Here is a 22,739-nt window from a genome sequence, read left to right as displayed (position 1 = left end):
ATTTCTATGTTAGTCAATCGAACTCACATGGAAAATCCAATCTGTGATATGTTTTATTTCTCTAAAATAAAACAAAATTAACCATAAGTTGCATTACAGATTTGTTTTCAACTTGCATCTCAATCAGCAATATTAGGCTATATATCTCAATAAATTACTGTTTTCATTGTCACGTTCCAGGTACTCCTTTGAGATCAAGTCCTAAATTTTGGATTTTATTGCTTTAAGTTCAGGCTTGAATGTGCTTTGGAGCTGTTCAACACACTCGCTCAATAGTTGTTGCTGAGGTGAGATTTTTCTAGCCTTCATGATGAGAACTATTCTTGAATCTTTTTAGAAATGTCTGTCTTCTTTTACATTTTCGATCACTCTGTTCCTCTCATTTGCATTCATATCTGTAAGTGGAATCTTAATATTTTTCAACTTGTGCGAAAAGGGAGGATTGAATTCAAAATTATCACTTGTAGATATTGTTGCAGTGCTAGGTTCCTTTAGAAGAATCTTGTTCTTGCCACATGAAACTAAATACAGAAATTGAATAAGATCTTCATCTTCCAAATTTTTAGCAGATAAAAACTGCTGCTGTTTGTATTATGTAATAAAAACAGCAGATTTTTAGCAATTAGAAATTAGATTTACCAAATTTTGAAATGTTTTTTTATCTAATTACAGAACATAAACAGCAGCAGATTTTTACCAATTAGAAATTTCTAATTGGTAAAAATCTGCTGCTGTTTGTATTATGTAATTATGTAAAAATCTGCTGCTGTTTATGTTCTGTAATTAGATAAAAAACATTTGGAAATTTGGTAAATCTAATTTCTAATTGCTAAAAATCTGCTATTTGTATTATGTAAGTATGTAAAAATCCGCTGCTTTTTATATTTTGTAATTATGTAAAAAGGGTAATGTTTTTTTAGGAAAAAACATGAAGGGGGGAACAATGGCATGAGGTCTTTTATATACATGACAGCATAAGAGCTGAACCATTTTATCATTTAGCACTGGAGAATCTGATTCCAAGAAAGGAAGAAATTGTCAAAATAGAAATTGTCACTTGGATTTTTAACTAAGTTGTTTGCAAATTCCACCCTAGAGAGCCATTTTGAGATTATTCACCTTCAATCCTTTGCTTTTTAAGGGAGAACATCCTTTTCTATCGATCTCTTCTACTTTGAGGATATGGCAAGTGGAGAAGGAGGTGCAAGTGGATCGGAAAAGGTAAGCTTACTTTGTTTTTATAGAATAATTGCATAATATAATATGTTTTATTTTTTGTTTAAGGTTTGAAGTTAGAATTATAATTTTATAATTATACTTTGTGGTAAATCATTGAAATTTGGACAGGGAAAGAATCCGATAACGGAGTCCTTGCTTGAAGATGTTTTTGGGATAGAAGGACTCAAAAAACTTCAATCTTTGGATGCTGAATCCCTAATGCATTTTCTTAAGACAAAATCCCCTGAAGCTAATCAACTAGGTCCAGGTAATCAACAAGCTTTAGGAGAATCCATTAGTTCCCCATCCTCTCTTGGATCAAGAAAAAAATCGAAAAAAGTGTTATTGACATCAAACACCAATAATGAAGAACATTGTGTTGAAACATCTTCTCTGGTGGCAACTCCTGGGACTGCAAATTCTTGTTCATCCTCAGCTTATGCATCATCTATTGGTAGTTTAGGTACCAAGATAGAGTATGACCCTGTCTCAGGGGAGATAAGAAGGACAGAAGCAGGAAAACAATTCTTAAATAGGCTAAAGGACTCCTGCCTTCAACGATTTAGAGATCATCTTCACCTCACATTCTCCAAGATTCCACTTCACCTAAAAAAGATGGTGGTACAAGACATAGAGAATGAATTTGGTACCGGTTGGTCGGTTAAGAAGATAAAATTGCAAATGTCGCTCAATTGTAAGAGGTTTCGTTGCAACCAAACAAGAAAAATTAAAAAAATGCCTCAAGATCAAAGACTGAAACAAAGACCTATTGACATACCTTTTAAAGTATGGAAAAAACTTGTAAAATCATATGAGAAGTTGGATGCACAAAGAAAAGCCGGCAATGAGAGCATTCAGGTATTGAATTTTTCATTAAACATTATTCAGAATGTATTAATACTTATAAGTATCTTAGACATGTATTTGTGTGAAAATAAATTGAATTGGTTTATGTTTAAGGACAAGGCATCCAAGGCGAGGTTAACCAAGACAAAAGTCACTCATCGTAGTGGCCAGAAAGGTTTAAAAGCACTGATAACAACCTTTGTAAGTATATTAAACATGTAATTACTTATTTTTGATTGTCCAAAACGAGAGAGAGCTCTGAGCGAAACCCTACGGATGCCTGCGCACCTGCAGACATTTTAGAACCCTGCACTCTGCTCATACCTGACGGATCACGCTAAGCCGTCAGTTCACTGCTGAAGGCCCTCCATGGCGCAGCCAGCAGGAGGGGCGGGCTCTGCCCCCCCTCCTTCGAATACCCACTCAGACGGCAAGAAGACGAATAATACCCCGCTGACTACTCCGGATACAAACCGCGGAACAGAGCATGAAGGCCAGAGGACCAACGACAAGGAGATCCCTGCAGATCAGCCTGCAGCCACAGACCCAGAAACTGAAAAGTGCCAAAACGCTTCTTCGTCACAGCCAAAGGCGACCTCGGCTACATGCATTCCAAAGTCGACAGAACGCATCAGGATAGAACTGCCCAGTCATCGAATCAATGGAGAAATCCAGTACATGCAGGACCATGCCCTGATCGGAAAATTCCTGGGCTTCTGGCCGACAGAAAGAGCCCTGAATGGCTGGATCGAATCAAAGTGGAAACCTAAGGGACAAGTTACGCTGCAACTAGGTCCAAAAGGCTTCTTCACAGCCATATTTAACTGCCTGGAGGACAAAACTAAGGTATTCGAGGGTGGCCCATACTTCTTCAACTCATCCGGACTGTACCTCATAGAATGGAAGCCACGATTTAACCCTGATAAAGAGGACTTCAGTTGGGCTCCCGTCTGGATAAGAATGTACGGGCTCCCTGTGGAATACTGGAAGGAAGAAACGCTTGCAGACATTGGCAACAGACTGGGGACCTTCATCAAAGTTTCCGAGGAAACAAAGAAGCGCAAATACACATCCTATGCTCGGATCTGTGTTAAGATGCACCTCGCCAAGACTCTGGCAGACACGGTAAGTCTCTTTCACGAAGATTTTGAATGGGAGCAAACTCTTGATTATGAACACATCCCTTTCCGTTGCCGTAAATGCCATGCGCATGGGCATCTGTTTAGGGATTGCCCTCTTAATCAGCAATCCAAAGCCTCTCCCTCTGAGAACCGGACAGATTCGGAAGGCTTTACCATAATCCCCAACTGCCGTAGGCACACCAAGAGAAATCAGGAAGCCCCAAAAATCTCTTCTAGATTAGACTCTCGTAACAAGTTTTCCCCTCTAGCCAACCAAGATCCGCCCAGTGAAGAACCTATGGACTCTGTCTTTCAGCCCTCTTCATCCTTCAATCCCCAGACCCTTAAGCATTCAGACAATCTCAGCTCTTTCCAATCTCCCCTTCCACCTTTTGAAGACATCACAAAGGTAGCCTCAGACCCCAGTAACCCTTCTGCCGGCAAAGGGAAATCAATATTAAACTCCAAGAAACCAGACTCTGACATGGACATGGATGCAGCTTTAGCGCTAAGTTTACAGAATACCACAGAGGAAGATGAACAAAACACCCCTAGCAACATGGAACAAGATCTGGAGAACATCATCATAGAAGGCATTGATCTCCTAAAACTTGAAGCAGCTTGTAAGCAAAAAGAATACAATACCATTCCTCCCTGGCAAATAGATCGGCTAGAAGGAGTCCTAGCCACGGTACAGCACAACAAAAATCTCGGCATACAGGGAGGAAGTCCATGGGATATAAAAAAGACTCTCAAAGAAACCAAGAAGAGGGGACGCAAAACGGATCTGCAGAGAACCATTGCAGTGGGAGAATTGCTTATGGAATCAGGGAGATTCCCTAAGCTGACCAAATACTATAAACCTACAGCTCACTTACTATGAAGCTGATCTCCTGGAATGTGAGAGGACTCAACAGCCCCTCAAAAATCAGAATGATCAAGAACTTGATTCAACAAGAAAAACCTTCTATAGTTTTTCTTCAAGAAACTAAAAGCAGCACAATTGCCATGGACAAAGCACGCAACAAAATTTGGGCCGGCAGCAGCTCAATGTCCGTAGACGCCTCAGGAGCTTCAGGTGGATTAGCCATGCTATGGAATCCACAGATCCTTACTCTTTACGACTTCCACGCCACCCATTTCCTCATTCAAGCATCTTTTCATCTTATAGGCACAAATATTCATGGGCACCTTTCCAATGTTTATTTTCCGCAAAGCATTCAACAGAAATTAGATCTGTTGAATACGATCTCTAGTTTAAATGAGCACAGACAGTTCCCGCTCTGGATTTGTGGAGGAGATTACAACATCATACAATCGCTGGAGGAAAAGACAGGGGGACGAACAAGATTAGAAACTGACAGCAAAGGGCTCAGAGATTTTATTCAGGACAATCACTTAATGGACATTCCAACCACCAATGGGATCTTTACTTGGACTAACAAGCGCAGCGGTACCAATCACATCGCCTCCAGGCTTGACAGGTTCCTCCTTTCAGATAATGCAATCCATATAGGAGGCGACTTCAATGCATCAATTTTGCCCCAAGGAGGTTCGGACCACTGGCCCATAATGCTTCAATGGTCTCGGCCTGGTACACGATGCAATAGGCCTTTCCGCTTTGAAGCCTTTTGGCTTACAAACCCAAATTTTAGGCAAATAGTAGAAGAGGCTTGGAAGTCCTACAGGCCACCAGAAGGAGCCAAAATGTATCAATTCCAGCAAAAGTTAAAAAACTTAAAGCAAGTCCTCAAGAACTGGAATAGAACACAATTTGGTAACATACAGGAGAATCGACAAAGGTTGGAAAAGCAAATGGAAGCACTGCAGCAAGACATCATCAAAGAAGGCCGAACGGAGGAACAGTCCCAACAAGAGAAAATCCTCTGGCATCAATTAGAAGAACGGAGGAAACAAGAAGAAATACTCTGGCGACAAAAATCAAGAATCAGCTGGCTAAAAGAGGGAGAAAAGAACACAAAAATTTTTCACAGAACAGCTATCCAAAGGCGAATGCATAATAACATAACTTTCATCAACAACCAACAAGGAGAGCGAGTCGAAGCTCACGAAGACATGGAAAAGGAATTAACCAACTACTTTCATTACATCCTCAAAGAACCGGAAGGAAACAAGGACACAGAAATTCGAGCCATCACTCAGCATATTCCTCGAATAATAACTGATGAGCACAACAACAAACTGCTTCAGCCCACATCTCTAAAAGAAATTGAAGAAGCAATGAACCAGCTCAAGGATGGCAAAGCCCCTGGGCCAGACGGTTTCATTGCCAATTTTTACCATGAATTCTGGGAGTTAATCAAAGAAGAGGTCTGGGAGCTGGTGGAAGAATCAAGAAGCATGCATTGGATTCTTCCATCTCTCAATACTACTTTCATAGAATTGGTCCCCAAATGTGCTGAACCAAGTAAACCGGAAAGCTACTGACCCATTTCTTTATGCAATGTCATATACAAGCTCATCACCAAGGTCATAGCAAATCGGCTCAAACCTCTCCTACCCTTACTCATTTCGCCGGAACAAACAGGTTATGTTGAAGGGCGGCAGATCATGGACGGCATCATCTTATCAAATGAGGTGATTCACTCTCTCAAGATTTTAAAAAAGCCAGGTATGCTTCTAAAACTAGATTTATCCAAAGCATTTGACAAGCTCAGTTGGAACTATATACAAAAAATGCTTATAGCTTTTGGCTTCAGTCACACTTGGACAAGATGGATCATCAATTTAATCTCCTCTCCAAACTTTTCGGTTCTGTTAAATGGTTCTCCTTCTCATCCCTTTCGGCCATCTAGAGGCATAAGACAAGGGGACCCACTGTCGCCTTTCCTCTTTGTCCTCATGGCAGAAGGGCTGGGTAGACTTCTAAAGGCCGCTGTCTCTTCTCAAATGCTCAAAGGCATCTCTGTGCATGGCCTGCCACCTCAATCCCACCAGCAATTTGTTGACGATACCTTGCTATTTGGATACCCATCTTCTCAAGAAGCCTCTGTCTTTAAATCCTTGCTCTCCATCTTCTCCCAAGCTTCCGGAACCTCCATCAATGCATCGAAATCCCAGCTCTATTTTTTCAACACCCCCCCCTCCACTCAAAGGAACATAGCTAGAATATTGCAATTCTCTATTTCCAAGCTTCCTTCGTCTTACTTAGGGGCCCCCCTAGCCGCTGCAGCTATCAAGCATTCCTCCTGGCAGACTCTTCTAGATAAGCTAGAATCCAAACTCTCCCTGTGGACTTACCGGGCTCTCAACACCGCCAGCAGGCTTGTCCTAATTAAATCGGTTCTTCAGGCCATGCCATTGTACCTCTTTTCTCTTTTGGCTGCCCCAAAATGGATTCTAAAATCTATTCGCAATCTTCAGCGTAACTTCCTCTGGGGGTCTTCGGGCCTTAACAGGAAATGGGCGCTTGTAAATTGGCAGAACGTCTGCAAACCCAAGTCAGAAGGAGGCCTGGGCTTACGAGACCCTATCCAGAACAACAACACTATGGGAGCTCGATTGTGGTGGAATTGGATCACCAAGCCCAATGCACCTTGGGCCAAAATATGGCAGGCCAAATATGCACCAGGCAGTCAATGGTCTGATTTAATCCGAATCAATTCCACTACCCAAGGATCCCCCATTTGGAACGCAGCCAAACCACACAGCAAGTTCATTCAAGAACATAGCTTCTGGGAAATTCACTCCGGCACTACGGCAAGATTTTGGGAGGACTCGTGGCAGCAGCTCCCCAGGCTCGACACAGTTTTTCATAAGCCCCTCTGGCAAGAGCAAATGCAGCAAGCACACCTTACTCATGTTAATCAATTTTGGCAACACTCCGCAAGCACCGACTTCAGAATCTGGAAGAAAGCTAGCCTCTGGCAGAGAGCTGGGCAAGGAGAATCTTATGAGGACATAGATCAAGAATTATCATTCAGAAGAATTCGATACTCTACTCTACAGGATCGCCTCAGATGGGGACACATGCCTAAGGGCACATTCACCACCAAAGAGGCACACCAGCTCAGATATTCCGAAAATCAGCCCAATAAGGACCCCATCTGGGAAAAGATTTGGCAACCAGGAATATGGCCCAAAATCTCAACCTTCCTATGGCTGCTCAGCAAAAGAAGAATACTCACATGGGACAACCTGGTAAAGCGCGGATTTGTAGGGCCATCAAGATGCCCGAATTGCAACAGTCATTCTGAAACAATCGGTCACCTCATGGAAACTTGTCCGTTAGCAGCGCAAATATGGAGGAAAGTTGAAAGTTGCAACATGAGATCAGAAGCCAGGACAGAGGATATAACCGAGAATCTAAGGAACTGGGTCAAATCCCCCTTCAAGAGTCAGCTTCTCAACCATCTGTGGAGCCTCTTACCAGGATTCATATATTGGACTCTATGGAAGGAAAGAAACCATAGAATTTTCAACAATTCTTCCAGGTCCATTGAGGCCTTATGGCTAATCTTAAACAAACAACTGCAAGAAACACTTGCCATCAAATCTTGGTCGGATATAGATATGCCAGACTCCCCATTGGAATGTAAGATTCTGAAGGCATGGAACATAAACCTCTCAGCAATACCGAAGGAAAACACCCGAACCTCTAACAGCAGCGCCTCTCCCTCCAGCTGGTCCCCTCCAGCTTATGCTACCTATAAGTTAAACTTTGATGGGGCAGCCAAAGGCAATCCAGGGCTTGCGGGTTATGGAGGACTCTTCCGAAATCACTCAGGAGAGATAATGCAGATTTTCTATGGCTCACTGGGCAAAGACACCAATAATGTAGCTGAATTAGAAGGACTATGGAGGGGCTTATGTCTTGCAGAACAGAACAGATACTTCCCCTTGGAAGTGGAGGGAGACTCCTTAATCCTTATCAATGTCGCCCAAAGAATACAGGCAGGTACGTCAGCTGTTAAGGTAGCCACGAGCTGGAGGCTACTAAGCAGGTTGGAATCTTTGGAGGAAAAGCTACAAACTCCCCAAAGCTTAACCTTCAAGCACATAAGAAGAACAGCGAACAAGGTGGCGGACAGACTTGCCAACCAAGGTGCTTCTCAGGGTATTGTATACTTTACAGGATCCCTGGATACCTCCGACGATGATAAGCTTAACAATGACTGCATCTCTCTGGCACAGAAGGACCTCATCCTCCCGGATGCGGGTGCAACTGCAACGTGCTAATGGCATGTGCCATCACGTGGGCAAGTGGCAGGCCCGCGGTGTCCAAGGGTACCACGTTAAGCGGATTATTAATATGCATAAAATCAAACAGAGGAAGGCATTAATGCCTGTCATCTCGGCTCGAGGGAGGGGGCTGCAGATCGATGCAATGGAGCGTTTTAAGGAAGGAATGTGCAGGGTTCAGGGGAATATGGGTGAGCATTGCGCAGGTGCCTTGCTTCGCTCAGAAGGCAAAGAGCATAGGAACTTGAGAGGCGTCACGCTGGTTTTTGAGCTGGGAGAACACGCACCCTCCAACGGTGCTGAGACTGTGTTGGTTTTTATTGTGGGAGGAGCTCGGGGTGATTGGGCAAAGCCGCATTCTGCAATGCCGAGGGAGAGGCCACGGATGGGCAGCCGAAGAGGGGGAACCAGAGGCAGGGCCCTCTCGCAGCAGCAAAATTTTAATTCGCCCTCCTCCTCCATTGAAGTAACTTCAATGCCGCGGAGGTATCAAGGCAGCAATGAGGAGGACAGTGGTTTTAATGGCAGAAATCCAAGTTCAGAGGAGGGTCAGCAGGAGCTCCCTATGCTCAGGTATCGACTCCCCTGCCCTCAAGCTAATTCCACTCTGATAGTTTCTATTTCGGTTGAGCAGGGCATCTCTCAGAACATGGAGGCAGAGCCTCTCCCAGAATGGCCTCGCTCCAGCAGAGAGGAATCTCCGGTTGCTTGCCTTCCGGTTGGGGTAGACACCCGTGGGTTGGCCCCGGGACGTGTGCTCGGTCCTGAACTTGTGCGCCCAGCCTCTAATTGTGAACATGATGCTGGCCCTTCAACGCGGGCTGGTCCAAGCAAGCCCGCACCAGAAGGGAGCCCGGACGCGGTCATCCAGCTCTCCGACTCTGAAGATATGCTCCGTTTCGGCTGCCGGATTGAAGAAGCGCCCCAGACTACCGATGATGAATAAACTCGCTCCGGTAACCTCTGCTGTTTTTCTTGGGTTCTCAATGTATGACTCTGCCAAGCGTTATCCACATCTCTGTCAATGTGTCGGCTTTAATTGTTCAAGTGTCGAATGTAATTGTTCAAGTGTCGGCTGTAATAGTCCAGGTGTCTGTCGGTCTTTGTATGGGTCAGTCCATGGCCCTGGTGTCTGTTATGTTACTATGTGTTCTGTCAATATGTCTTCAGTGGTCAAGCAACAAATTCCAATTTTGAATTCTACTCAATTTTGGAAATGAAAGCAGGGCAAGGAAAGGGCTGATAGGCAAAACTTCAAAGCCTTGCCCATTGTAATCTTTATGTATCTCTGTTTTGTATAATAATAGATTAGTCACATTCAGAAAAAAAAATATATATATATATATATATATATATATATATATATATTAAACATGTGATATTTTTTTAATAAATTTTGTACTAGAAGAAAGTCATTGTTATCTAATTTCTCCCTATTTACTGATTGATAGGAACTAAAATATGGAAGATCTCCAAATCATTTGGAAAAGGAGGTGTTGCAGCAAAAGAGATGGGTTGAATTTGTTGTTTGGATGGACTCTATGGTATGTAATCTTAGTTGGATTTCCAATATACTTTTAAACCATATTTTCATTTTATTTTTTAGTACTATTAGATATTATATCTTACCTCATTTTATGGTTAACATTGTATAACAAAAACATGCGTTGTGTTATGTAATTAATACTAACATGTAATATTGATTTTTTTTGTCAGAATGCTATAGGTAATGATTGCCAAGACGATGATCCAAATTATGTTCAACATATATCAGGAGATGATGAGGATGAGGATGAGGATGAGGATGATGGTGGTGAAGGAGGAGATGATGATGATAGTTGCGGTGTTCGTGATGATGTGGATCAGAGTAATGAGGATGGTCAAGATGATCATGAGGATGATCTTGGTGGTGGTAGCTAGGCACGCACATGCATTGTTTTTTATGAAGAAATTATTGTGTAGAATGACATTGTTATGTTTAGATGGGTGTTGTGAATTTACCCTATATCAATGAGACATTTTGATTTTTTAATCATACGATGAGTTTGATTTATGTATGTTGTTAATTTATCGTAGAATAACGATATTCATGAAATATTTTGATTTGTTAATCATATTTGAATTTTAGTTGTTTTGATTAAAAATAATACTGATTTTATTAGTATTATGTGGCTATTTTATACATGTTTTGAAAATTGTTAATGACACATTGTTATTTTTTTGGATGGATGTTGTCAATTTCTCTTAAATTTCTTTACAAATGATTTTGAATTGTGATATCTGCTTTAATGATATTTAGAAACTATCATATATTTCACTATGAATCTATAAAGGGGGTCATATATGTAAAGAAAAATATACTCTATATAAGAAGTCAAATGCGGATGTAACCATGGATGCAAAATTGAAAGTAAAATTGGATGTTAAACTAGGAATTAATACAAAATGCAAACAATTGACATACAAAGTGTTTTAAATTAGAAGTGAAAAATTGTGCAATAGTTGACACAAAGAAGGGAACAAAACATGGCATACAAAAGGATATCAAATTGGGAAAAAACAAGGACACATAAATGGGCACCAAATTAGATGCAAAAAAAGACAACAACTAGATGTAAAATAAGATGCAAATTTGAGTGTTAAAAAGAAGCAAAAAACGTTACAAATTAATATGCCAAATGATGATGCAAATAATGGTGTAAATTTAGGATGCAAACTTGGGTGCAAAAAAGGAAAAAAAAAAGATGTAAGAAAAGACATAAAACAAGATGCAAAATGGGGCTGAAAAAAGGTGAAACCAAGGATGCCATATTGGATGTAAAAAATGATTCCTAATCTCATGCAAATTTAGGCTCGAACTCAGACACAAAATTATATGCAAATGTGGACACAAAATGAGGTAAAAAAAGATGCAAATTTGGATGGTGAAAACGATGTAAAACTAGACACCAAAAAAAATGCAAAATTGGATGAAAAAGTCGGTGTAAATAATGGTGCGACATTGGACACAAGTAGACACAAAAAAATGGTGCAAAAAGGGGCATAAAATATCTTAAAATTGGATGCAAAACTTGGTGCAAAAACAAATACAAAATTAGACGTAAAAAATGGCTCTACATTAAATGTACCATTAGACACAAAATAAGATGCAAAGGTGGACACAACACATGACTCAACATAAGATGCAAATATAAATGCAAATTTGGATGCTCAAAATGATGTAACATTAGATGCAAGAGATGGTGTTAAAAATGATGCAAAATTGGATGAAACAAATGACGCAAAATATGGTGCAAAATGAGATGGGAAAAATGGAGACAAATCAAACGTAAATGTGGATGTAAAAAATGGTCCAAAAAAAGATGCAAAAATGGGCACAAAAATGGATGCAAAATTTGGTGCTAAATCAAATTCAACACATGGTGCAAAGATAGGCACCAAAGTTGGTGCAAAAATAGAAGCAAAAACTAGTGTAAGACTAGATACAAAACCTGGCGTAAGACTAGATGCAAAAACTGACACAAAATGGATGCATAAAAAGACGTTAAATTGGATTCAAAATACAGTGTAAACTTGATGCAAATGATGGTGCAAAAATGGAAGCAAAGAATGACACAAAATAGAAAGCAAAAGAGAATGAAAAATAGAAGCAAAAATGACACAAAACTAGAAGCAAAACCTGTCATAAAATAAGATGCAAATCTTGGTTCAAAATTTGAAGCAAAAAATGATGCATAGTTTGGTGTAAAAAATGGTGCAAAATCTAGCGTGAAAAAGGATGCAAAATCAGGTGCAAAAAAGGACGCTTTAAAAATTGTACAATAGAGCCAGATTTAGCGCCAGGTTGCTCATCACAATTACAAAAAAAATGCACTAAAATCTGGCGCTAAATCTGGCGCAAATCGCTGGTTTTGTTGTAGTGTAACCTCCTCAATTCAGCTATAAATGGACCAAGCACTCAAAGGCTTGGGGAGGTTGGAATTTCTTGAGCTAAGGAAATGTCGTTTGAGTGAGATTTGTAACACTATGGTGATGATGTCGAATTGTTGCTTCATGAGGAGAGAAGGGTTTAAAGCTAGAAGGATGACACTGAATCGAGCATGCATCTACATGGGTTGTAATCTTTCCTTCTACTAATAAAGAATTCTAAGCTTTTTCCATTCATGTGTTTGTATGAAGTATATCGTATTCTGGATTCTATGATATGTTTAGTTAACAGATCATCATTATTGTATGCTTTGATGGTTCAATTCACTGAAAATTGAGTCAATTTTGAGCATAAAATTGCCTTCAATAATCATCGCAATTTTGTGACTGACACAATGCAATGCAGTGCACTTCCTGCATAGATCCAGTGTGATGATCCCTTTAGGGTCAGTTTTCCCATCTAGGAACTGAAAATTTTTGTCAATTTTCATCAATTTGAATTGCTTGTTGAATGTAAATGATGTCTTATCTCTGAAAACAGTCTTTTCATCTCCTTAGCCAACCAACCATACTTTGATTGGATTGATTAATGTTTCTTTAATGTTTTCTTTGTCATTATCAGTGTATAGTAAAAGTTAGAATATAGTTGATCGATTGTTTTGTCGATAGAAAAGTGTCATAAAATTTTCATTTCCTTTGAAAAAATGAAGTGTCGTAAAGTCTTCCTTCATAAATAATCGATTGATTTATTTGTGCATTTGATTTTTATTTTCATTTAAAGGGTAGAAAATATTCATTTCTTTAAAATTGAAAGTGTTGTACAATCTTCCTTTCCCTTTTAAAAGAAATTGTCACAAATCGTCATTTTTTATGAAAAAGATCTGAATCATTTGTGCATTAGTTTTTCTTATTACATCATTCACATTAAGAGAAACTGAAAAGAAATACATGCAATTTGCATTTTGAAGTTTGTGAATGCTTGAAAATAATGGTTTAGGGAATTGCATCTAGTTTGTGCTCTTTGTTTCTTGTTCAAAAAGTACTTGTATGCTTTATCCCTCATAGCTAGGATTTTCATTGTTGAAAACAAATGGAAAGAGTGCTTCTCATTCTAGTTACATTTTTAGGAATTTCGGAAAACATCTCCTCGTGAACCTTCAAAGGAAAATTTTAAGATCAACCTAAAATTTACATCAATCAACCTAATAACGCATTGGAACTTAACAAAAACATCTAGAGGTCTAGGCTAGAGACGTGTTTCGGAATCTTAAAACCTATTGGTTGTCATTTTCATTGAGGTTGGGCGATTCCTCCTCTCTGATTCGATAAGTACTAGTATGGACTTGTGCTCCCTGTACCATTGAGTATATAGTGGGAGACTCCAATAGGTTGAAATCCTTTATCCCTAGGAAGTCGAGTCTGCTGCCTTACCAATTGCAACGCACTGAACACAACATTCGGGAAGATTGAATACCGTACATAAAATCCTTGGTAATTTCTCTTTCATTTACCACCAAGGTGTATATTGCAGTTTTTTTATTAGTTTGGTAAACCCTCTTGTCTAGTATCTCCAGAGCAGTCACTTTCATTCCTTTTCGACTATTTAAAAGTAAAAGGATCATCTGAGCACTTATCCCTTCAGGCTCATTAAACATCGAAGGCGACTAGAGTCATCTCTTGTTTTTTCTCTACTCTTTAAAAATGAAAAATAAAAGTTGTGTTCCAGCATCGTAAAAATTAATTGACTGCGGATAACATCCCCCTCGCTCGCTCCTTAGTTGATCTTAGGTTGAAACATATGGCGACAAATCTGGAGTCCACCGATCAAGGAATTCCTTTTGATGGGAATCCTAGTCCTTTTCCTCCTTTCGGAAATATTGGTGCTTCGTATATGGCTACATTGTCCCTTCCAAGATTTACAATTAGTTTGCTAGTATGGTTGTTTTCAACCTCCTTGGTTCAAAATGTCATGATTTCTCCGCAATCGAGTACACCTCCAACTAGACAAAATCAACCTCCAATTGACCATTTGCCTTCTTCCTCGGTTTTTTCTTCCTCCCCTTCTTCCTCTTCGCCTGGTGAAAGTATTGGTACTAGTAACCAGGTGGCTAAGAAGAAGAAGAAAGGGAAGAAGAAGAAGAAGAAGCAAATTCAACAGAGGGGCAACAAAGCAACCATTGCTTTGAATGCAACATCTGATGAGAAATCATCCATCAAGCCTCACAAAGTTAAATATCCATGCAAACTTTGTGCGGGAGACCATCTTCTTCGAAATTGTCCTGATATTCCTCAGATCTTAGAAGAATGGTCTTCTCGTTCACATCATCCTATGTCATCAACTTCTAGAGATCATGTTGGTGACACACCATCAACTAGTGGCAGTAAAGATCATGGAAAGAAGGGAAAAGTCAAGTTTCCCCGTAGGTTATGTGAAGGGAATCACCCCATTCACCTTTGTCCCTATCTGGATGAAGCCAAAAAAGTGTTGGATAACCGTCCTGCTTCACAACAGTTACTTCCATCTGGTTACATGAAACTCTCCCTAAATCCTTCACTAGTTGATGATTTGACTGACCAAAATCAACCGTCGGTCGAAACCACTCTCTCTGAAAGTGAATCCTATGAGTCTATACCTGACCCAAATCAACAGGTCAAGGTAACAATTGACCTGATTTCACCTTCAGTAAATCGTACCTTTCCCGAAGAGAGTGAACATGATACCACTCAGGTTCTTTTTGTTTCTTTAGATTCAAATGAGCTTGGGGGCAGTCCTCCTATTCCATCAAGATAGGAGGAAAATCCTCCTACTCTCGTAACTCAAGGGGCTAATTCTACCGTTTCTACGGTACCCCCTCCAAGTATTCTAATCACTTCCTTTGATTGGAATCGACTGGCAGGATTCCGCCTTCCTTCTTATGTGACCTTCCAGATCATAGTACAAGTTTGTAATATGATTGTATCTGGCACAATTATAGATGAAGGTGCATCAGTGAGTATCCTTTCCTCAACGACTTGGCAAGTGCCTAGTTCACTGCCGCTTGTGCTAGTTACCCAAAATCTGTTGGCTTTTAATAGAGGAACCAGTTAACCTTTAGGGATCCTTCCTCAGTTACCTATTACTTTGGGAGGAAAAATCGTTTATCTGAACGTGATGGTAGTCCTAGGCCTTTTATATTACAACTTACTTCTTGGGCACGACTATGTTTATGTCATGGGAGCTATTGTTTCCACACTCTTTCGAGTGTTGTGTTTCCCGCATGAAGGCAGAATTGTCACCGTTGACCAGCTTTCATTTCTCGGTCCAAATATAGCTCCTAGTCAACCATCGTCCCTAAATGGTCCATTTATACCAATGGTATCATCCCCGCCACGGGTTAATTATGTGGCAACCTATTCCATATCTACATCCACTAACGATCAATTCAGTGATGTTGTACATCATGTACTAGGGGCATTGGAACCAGATCTTTCCTTCATGATCACTTATGACTTGTGATCGAAGGTTCCTGAGGGTAGTTCGTTGTCTTGTGTTAACCTCGTTAAAAAAATAAACAAGGGTCTTCGAGGATAGTTCCTTGTCTTGTTTCAACCTCATTAAAAAATGAAACAAGGAATATGAGGATAGTTCGTTTACTACGTCAACCTCATTACAAAATGAAACAACTCCTGTGAGGATACTTCTTGATCTTGTGTCAACCTCGTTAAAAAATGAAACAAGGACCATGAGGACAGTTCCTGGTCTTGTGTCAAACTCGATAAAAAATGAAACTGAGGGTATGAGCAGAGTTCCTTGTCTTGTGTCAAGCTCATTAAAAAATGAAACCAGGTCCCTTGGAGCAAAGTTCCAAGACGAGTCTTTCAGTAGATCTCGTAAAATCCCAATTGAGTCTTTCACTAGATCTCGTAAAAGAACCTTCATTCCATCCACCTGATAGCCACAAGTAGTCTACTTAGGTGAATGCAATGAAGCTAGGGGGGCATGCACCTATTGGTAAAGTTAAGTTTCCCTGTAGGATATGTGAAGGGAATCACCCCATTCACCTTTGTCTATCTGGACGAAGCCAAAGAGATGTTGGATAACCGTCCTGCTTCACTGCAGCGACTTCCATCTGGTTACAAGAGACTCTCCCTTTCATCATGTTGGGGGCATGCAAACCATTTCCAAGCATAGTTTTTCATTTTGAGCTTGTGTAAAAATGAAACTGAATTCAAGCATAGTTTTTCGTTTCAAGCTTGTGTAAACATGAAATTGAATCCAAGCATAGCTGTTTGTTTCAACCTTGTGTAAACATGAAACGAAATCCAAGCATAGTTCCCTATGGTTCAAGCTTGTGTAAAAATGAACCCATTCCAATTTAACCCTTGTGATTTCCATTCTATCAGCCTTTTTCGTCAAATGAGCCTTGGTTGTCTTCATCCCATCACCACCATCCCTTTGGCCGATCATACGCTTTCACTTGGTTGTTTACCCTTTTTGAGGGACAGTTGCAATGAGTGGTCTTATTAGCGAGCGTCTTCACATAAATCAATATGTTTTGAGAAGTTCCAACATCACCGGAACTAGTTGCTACCCTAGACACCACTCATTCCTCAAATGGAGTCCTCTTTAAGCTCTTTTTAGACTCTCTAAACATGAAAATATTGCCGAGCACTTGTCATTTCTAGCTCGATAATGGATTAGAATCGATATCTACTCAGTATATTTTTACTCCTTCTTAGGGCTGAGATAGATTAACTACGAAAAAGGTACTCATTGGTCAAACATGATCAATAGGCTCTCTCTTGTATTGTTTTATGCTTTTTCGGACTTGAGAGACAAATGTACAAAAAAGAACTTATGGAGTTTTCTTTTAGTCCCTTTTCAGACTCTCTAAATATGAAAAGGACCAAGTTATCTTTGTCATTAAACTCATTAAAAATATTTAATAGCGACAAGCTTGTCCATCTACACAACACTGAGTTTCACCTTCGCTAGACTTGTTAAAACATCAAATAGCGATGGATTCACCCAAAGGGTGGAATTATACAACAAGAATATGTTATCCTCCTTGAGCTTGATAAAAAAAAAGCTTGATAAAAAAAAGAGGTACTGGTCAGAAATGATTGGGGAAAATGGGAAAAAGCTAGGAACACTTTATGGTAGCAGGTCGCTCTTGAACATGACACTTTTACCTTATCACTATGACTATGTGGGTTGGGACATTCAGCTTGATGGTTATCACACCGTTGGTCTATCATACCATCCATCACTTTGTTTTGGGTCAATGCTACCAATTCACTTCAGTGTCGCCGATATGTTCAAGAGAAGTCATTCAGTTCAGAAATTCATCCTTTACAATCATTTTCATGCTCGCCATTCCTGAACCTTGTGTCGTCAATCAATGTTTCATCTCCAAAATCATTTACCTCGTTTTGGATCGTTGATGTGGGATACATCAAGGCCCTCCTGTGACAAGTCGCTTCTTGTCGACATCAGCACATCAACCAAGAAGTTGACTTAGAAACACCCCTTTAGTACCTTGAGACTTGCATACGTCAATGTTAGGTTTCTCGCTTCTGGCGATAGCTTGACATCACTGGCCTTCGACCGAAAGACTTCGTATGGTGTTCAACATCAAATCATTTATTCACACCATGCGAAATGTACTGCAGTACCTTAAGGGTCATTATCATTATTGGTGATTCCTCTTGCATCTGTTAATGACTTACATCATTGGTTGGTAATTAGACGATGTCTCTCCATGTTCGACTTCAAGTCATCTATTCACATGGTTAGACTTGTACTTGAGTGAAATATTGGACGAGATTGAAGACCCCGGGTCTAGTTTCATCCATCCAGGCTACGATATATTTTCAGGAGTACTATATCAAATGTACAATGGCCTTACATTCATGGTCATCCACTCATGGGTCTATATCTGTAGATGACTATATTTGTACATGTAGTGAAAGTTTATAATGCTGAGCATGGGTATGCCTTCCCTCAGCTAGTTCATAAGAAAAAATCAAAATATCATGATATATGTATTGTAACTATGGCAGGTCTCCTTTCGTTTCGAAACCTTCTCTCCAAGTGGTAAAGCATCTCAATTGACATGTTTATTTTCAACTTCATGCTTTAGGGGGCAACTGTTATAGGAAAATTTGGGCACATCAACCCTGACTTCTAGATCCGTATTATTAGGGTCCATCAATCCCTAATTTAGTTGTTTTCATTCCCTAATGAGGTCAACCTACTTCATTCTTGCTTCCCAAGAGTTTCCATGACACCATTCATCCAAAAAGTGTCCCTAAGGAGATCAACGTAGGGAGCCTTCTATCAGGCTGCAATGCATTGCAGGAACTACACTATTTGGGTGTTATGCATCACACCTAGCCTTTGTTTCACCTGCACTGAGCAAGATTCATCGAATTTTTGAAATGAATCCATTGGATTCCTCATCCAATGGATGCTTCTGGAAGTTTCCGGATGGATTGAACTCACTATTGGATGAGGAAGAGGATGAATGAACCTTAATCCATTATCCCTTCCTCCATGGAACCACTTCCCAATTTTGGCAAAGCATTCATGAGGGCCATTAATGGCTTAACCTCCTCCATTCAGCTATAAATGGACCAAGCATTCAAAGGCTTGGGGAGGTTGGAACTTCTTGAGCTAAGGAAATGTTGTTTGAGTGAGATTTGTAAGAGTATGGTGATGATGTCGAATTGTTGCTTCATGAGGAGAGAAGGGTTTGAAGTTGGAAGGATGACACTGAATCGAGCATGCATCTACATGGGTTGTAATCTTTCCTTCTATTAATAAATAATTCTAAGCTTTTTCCATTCATGTGTTTATATGATGTATATCGTATTTTGGATTCTATGATATATTTACTTAACAGATCGTCATTATTGTATGCTTTGATGGGTTTTTTTCTTGGTTTGTGTGCAGGTACTTTCCAAGCGAGTTAAGTATGGAAAGGAGTGGCGAAATCAATCAAAGGAGAGAGGGATCAAGCAAAAGTTATAGGTTGGTACCTTTGTTCTTCTTTCTCTTATCTATTAACTATAGGAAAATCGATGAATTACTTTGTCTGTTTCTAGACTAGCTACTAGGTCTAGAGGGTTAGGCATTTGAAGAACACTAAATTTGCCCAAAAGAGGTATGATTGATGTGATTTCTAAATCTTTCATCGCCTCGTTGTACCAGCTTCTATTTGGTGAGGAATCACCATGCATGTCAAAGAGGGCTATGAAGACAGTGGTCAAAGTAGCACATTGGTTTCCCATCTAAGAGCGAACGTTCATCAGAGTGTTTGATACCCATAATGCCCCCCATGCCCTACCCAGGTTTGTCACAGAAAAAACACTCCCACGAGAAGTATTCTACCAAATGACACAGGGCTTCTCAAGGGTACTGAACAAAGGCAATAAGAAACCATGGCCTTCCTTCCCTCTCACCATTAGAGTGTATGTAGTGGAGAAATTTAAACAAGTAGAGGTAGAGGCTGAAGCATTGAAAGTGATCCATTTTGTAAGTCTCAAATTTTCAAACATACGATCCCAATAAAGTCGTGGCCACCGACTGCAAGAAAGAAAAGTTCCGCTGGTCATATTCACACACCAGACAAGAGCATGAAGACACGGTGAAGAATCGGTATATTTCCATGATGGAGCTGAATCCAAGTAAGCAGCAAGCTAGAGATGAGGAGATCCTTGAGGATTCCCATGAAAATGTTAATCTTAAAGAAAGAGCGTCCACCATCAAGAAAAAAACAACATGAGACATAGAGCAGCACCAGGGAATCCGACAAGCAAAAGGGAAGAGAGGCCGAATATGTTTTGTGCAACCTCGAAGAGGAAGACATTAATGAAACACTAGAACAAAGAAATGCCACCGTGGCAAGGAAAAAGTAGAAGCTTAAGAGGAGAAGATAGCAAGAGATCAAAAGAAGGCCAGCTTGAGAAGGCCAGCTTGAGAAGAGAAGGCCATAAGAAGAGCAGGAAAAGGAGAGACAACTAGAAGAAAAGCTACAGGCAGAAAGAAGGGCTCAGGAAGAGGCAGAGAAGAAAAGACAGGAGGAGGAGTGCAAGGCTAAGGAAGAAGAAGAGATAGAGAAGAAAAGCCAGGAAGATGAGCTCAAGAGGCAACAAGTGCTTGCAGAGCAAGAAAGAAAGCAACAATAAGAAGAACTAAGGAGGAGCAAAGAAAAAGAAACTAGGGGAAGCGAGCAAGGAGAGACTAGTAAAACAGCCGAGCCAGATACAGAACAAAGTGAGATACCCCCATTGGATGTGCCTCCTTTTATTCCCCTCACTGGCGGGCACCTTCCCTTGTAAGAACTGGGTTTCTCAGAAGGACAAGAAGAGGAACTCCTAGACCTCACAAGGCTCACCTTCAATGAAGTTAGCCTTAAAATTGTGCAAGAAAGGAAAACGTATTGTGCCAGGAATCGAGTTGAGCCCATATCAATCACCATGGCCAAGGAGATTGCGCCAAACATCACCACGAACCCAGAAATGATCGCCTCGGTTGGGAAAAATTTTGTTGCTGCAATAGAACACAATGTGGCCCAGATGAGCAAACAAATCATAGACCTACAAAATAAGCTTTACTGGTCTGAGCAAAGACCCGCCACTACAGAACAAGAGAGAAAGAGAGTAGAGGAAGAGAATGCAGCCCTCTGTTTAGTTCACTCAAGCATAAAAAAATTTCAGGCAGCGATCAAAGGAGAGGATGAGACCCTTGGGGAAGCCATGGTGATGGTCTATGAAGAGATGTCTAAGCTACATCACACAATGGCCCCAATCTTGGCAATACAAACTCACACAAAGGAAAGAGTCAAGATGCTAAAGGAGGCTATGGTTGATCTAGATAAAATACATGAATGGTCTGTTAAATACCGAGGAGCACCAGCAACAGTCCCTAAGAAATATTGGATCACCATGCAGAACACCAAAGTTCAGCTCCGCATCAAGATTCAATCAAAGGAAAAATTAACCAAGGATGTGGATAGGGTATAAGCTTCCTACAGACACCTGTTCAATGGGCTAGAATCTATGATCCAACTTAATGGGGTTCCTTTTATCGGAGAAGTTGGGCAAGTGAGGAGGTAGGAGGATATCTTGAAGGAAGTACAGGTTTTTGTTGATACATATAAACAAGAAACCCATGCAGAGGACATGTCAGTCACCAAAGAAAATATCACACATTATGTGGTAGAACCAGTAAGGATTTACACCAAACTGGTGACCTTGAATAATCAGGTGAATGCCAAATGGACCACCCTCATTCGAGACGCACTCGAGTGCCTACACAGACATGATGAAGTCTAGCAATAGATTACTCCCATTGCAGCTTAATACAACCTATGGCACATCTATTTGATAGAACATCTCAATATGGACATCCCAGAACTTGTTATTATTACATTGATAAATTAGATTAGTATCTTATTTTTGTGATGTATGTACTTTGGTGGAATATGACATTTTGGAATACGAAAGGTCATGAGGAAGACCAAGGGTCATCGGGTAGATGAAGATTCATGAGGATGTTAAAGAGTCAAGGGTAGGCCATGAGTCACCCTCACTCTATAAATACACCCTCATGACACATTTGAAAGGACCTTTTGTTGAGGACATTTTGAGATATATTGCATAGGAGAACTTATGCTCTTCTAGTTGATGCAAGGACTGATTGTAATATTCCACTATTGGATTTCTCAAATCTTTTATGCCGTAATTCTATGACTATTTTCTTCACTTGATGGATCGGATGTTCCTGAGAGTGCTTTGATGTGCAGTCTTCTCATGTGTTGTCTCATACTACAAACTTTGTGTTGCTTCACATGGATGGTATATGATTCGCTAACTCTATGCTTGTGTTGATGAACTGTTTCGTTGGTATTGGTATAATCTATTCTTGACTGTACATTTACTTATGCTCATAGATGTTTGATTACTGTGAACTACTTTACAGTTGTTAAATGCCTTATCTTGTAAAACATGAGTCTTATTTGAAGTCTACTGACAGTTACTTTACATAAGGTTTATGTTGTTAATAGTCTGGCTATTCATGGTATGCACGTTATAAGATATTTGTCAATTATTTCCTTGTGTTTATTTAAGTTCATACATTCAATTGATCCCACATTTCACCTTTGTTCGAAGCAAGCTCCACACACCTGAACAGTAGCCGTGCCTACATATCGGAAGGGATCCCTAAAGAAAATGGTGTAGGCTCTAGTTGGGAAACTACATCGGGGAGATCCACTTTGGTGTTGGCAGAGAATTTCAACCCGTCAACACAAGGCTATCATTGCATGCCAAAATTTTGAAAAAGCCTAAATGAACCACCATCAATATCCAACCAATCCCATGAAAGATCTAACTTTTGCAACATTATGGGGAGAAAGCCACTCCATGATGGCTTCTTCTCAG

General features: G+C 40.3%; 1 protein-coding gene across 1 annotated transcript; it reads left to right on the top strand.

Annotated features, from left to right (window-relative positions):
* The first annotated feature begins 233 nt into the window (after positions 1–233).
* On the top strand, positions 234–10,506 carry LOC149163888 (uncharacterized). The gene is made up of 6 exons (XM_089429295.1): positions 234–287; positions 1,142–1,221; positions 1,348–2,076; positions 2,179–2,265; positions 9,839–9,931; positions 10,104–10,506. Exons 2-6 carry the CDS (start codon positions 1,183–1,185, stop codon positions 10,305–10,307), a joined length of 1,152 nt encoding a protein of 383 aa, XP_089285421.1. The 5' UTR covers positions 234–287; positions 1,142–1,182; the 3' UTR covers positions 10,308–10,506.
* Positions 10,507–22,739: the final 12,233 nt, after the last annotated feature.

Source organism: Pinus tabuliformis, chromosome 5_1, assembly GCF_031772625.1.
Source record: "Pinus tabuliformis cultivar Carrire ecotype Pingquan chromosome 5_1, CPIR1, whole genome shotgun sequence".
In the NCBI taxonomy this organism is placed as follows: domain Eukaryota; kingdom Viridiplantae; phylum Streptophyta; class Pinopsida; order Pinales; family Pinaceae; genus Pinus; species Pinus tabuliformis.
The sequence above is the reverse complement of the archived record's forward strand: the minus strand, read 5'-3'. Positions and strand labels throughout refer to the sequence as shown.

Coding starts and splice junctions, on each gene's coding strand:
- LOC149163888 (XM_089429295.1), top strand. CDS start 1,183: ATGGCAAGTGGAGAAGGAGGTGCAAGTGGATCGGAAAAG. Junction 1,222..1,347: donor GTGCAAGTGGATCGGAAAAG/GTAAGCTTACTT, acceptor AAATTTGGACAG/GGAAAGAATCCGATAACGGA. Junction 9,932..10,103: donor TTGTTTGGATGGACTCTATG/GTATGTAATCTT, acceptor TTTTTTTGTCAG/AATGCTATAGGTAATGATTG.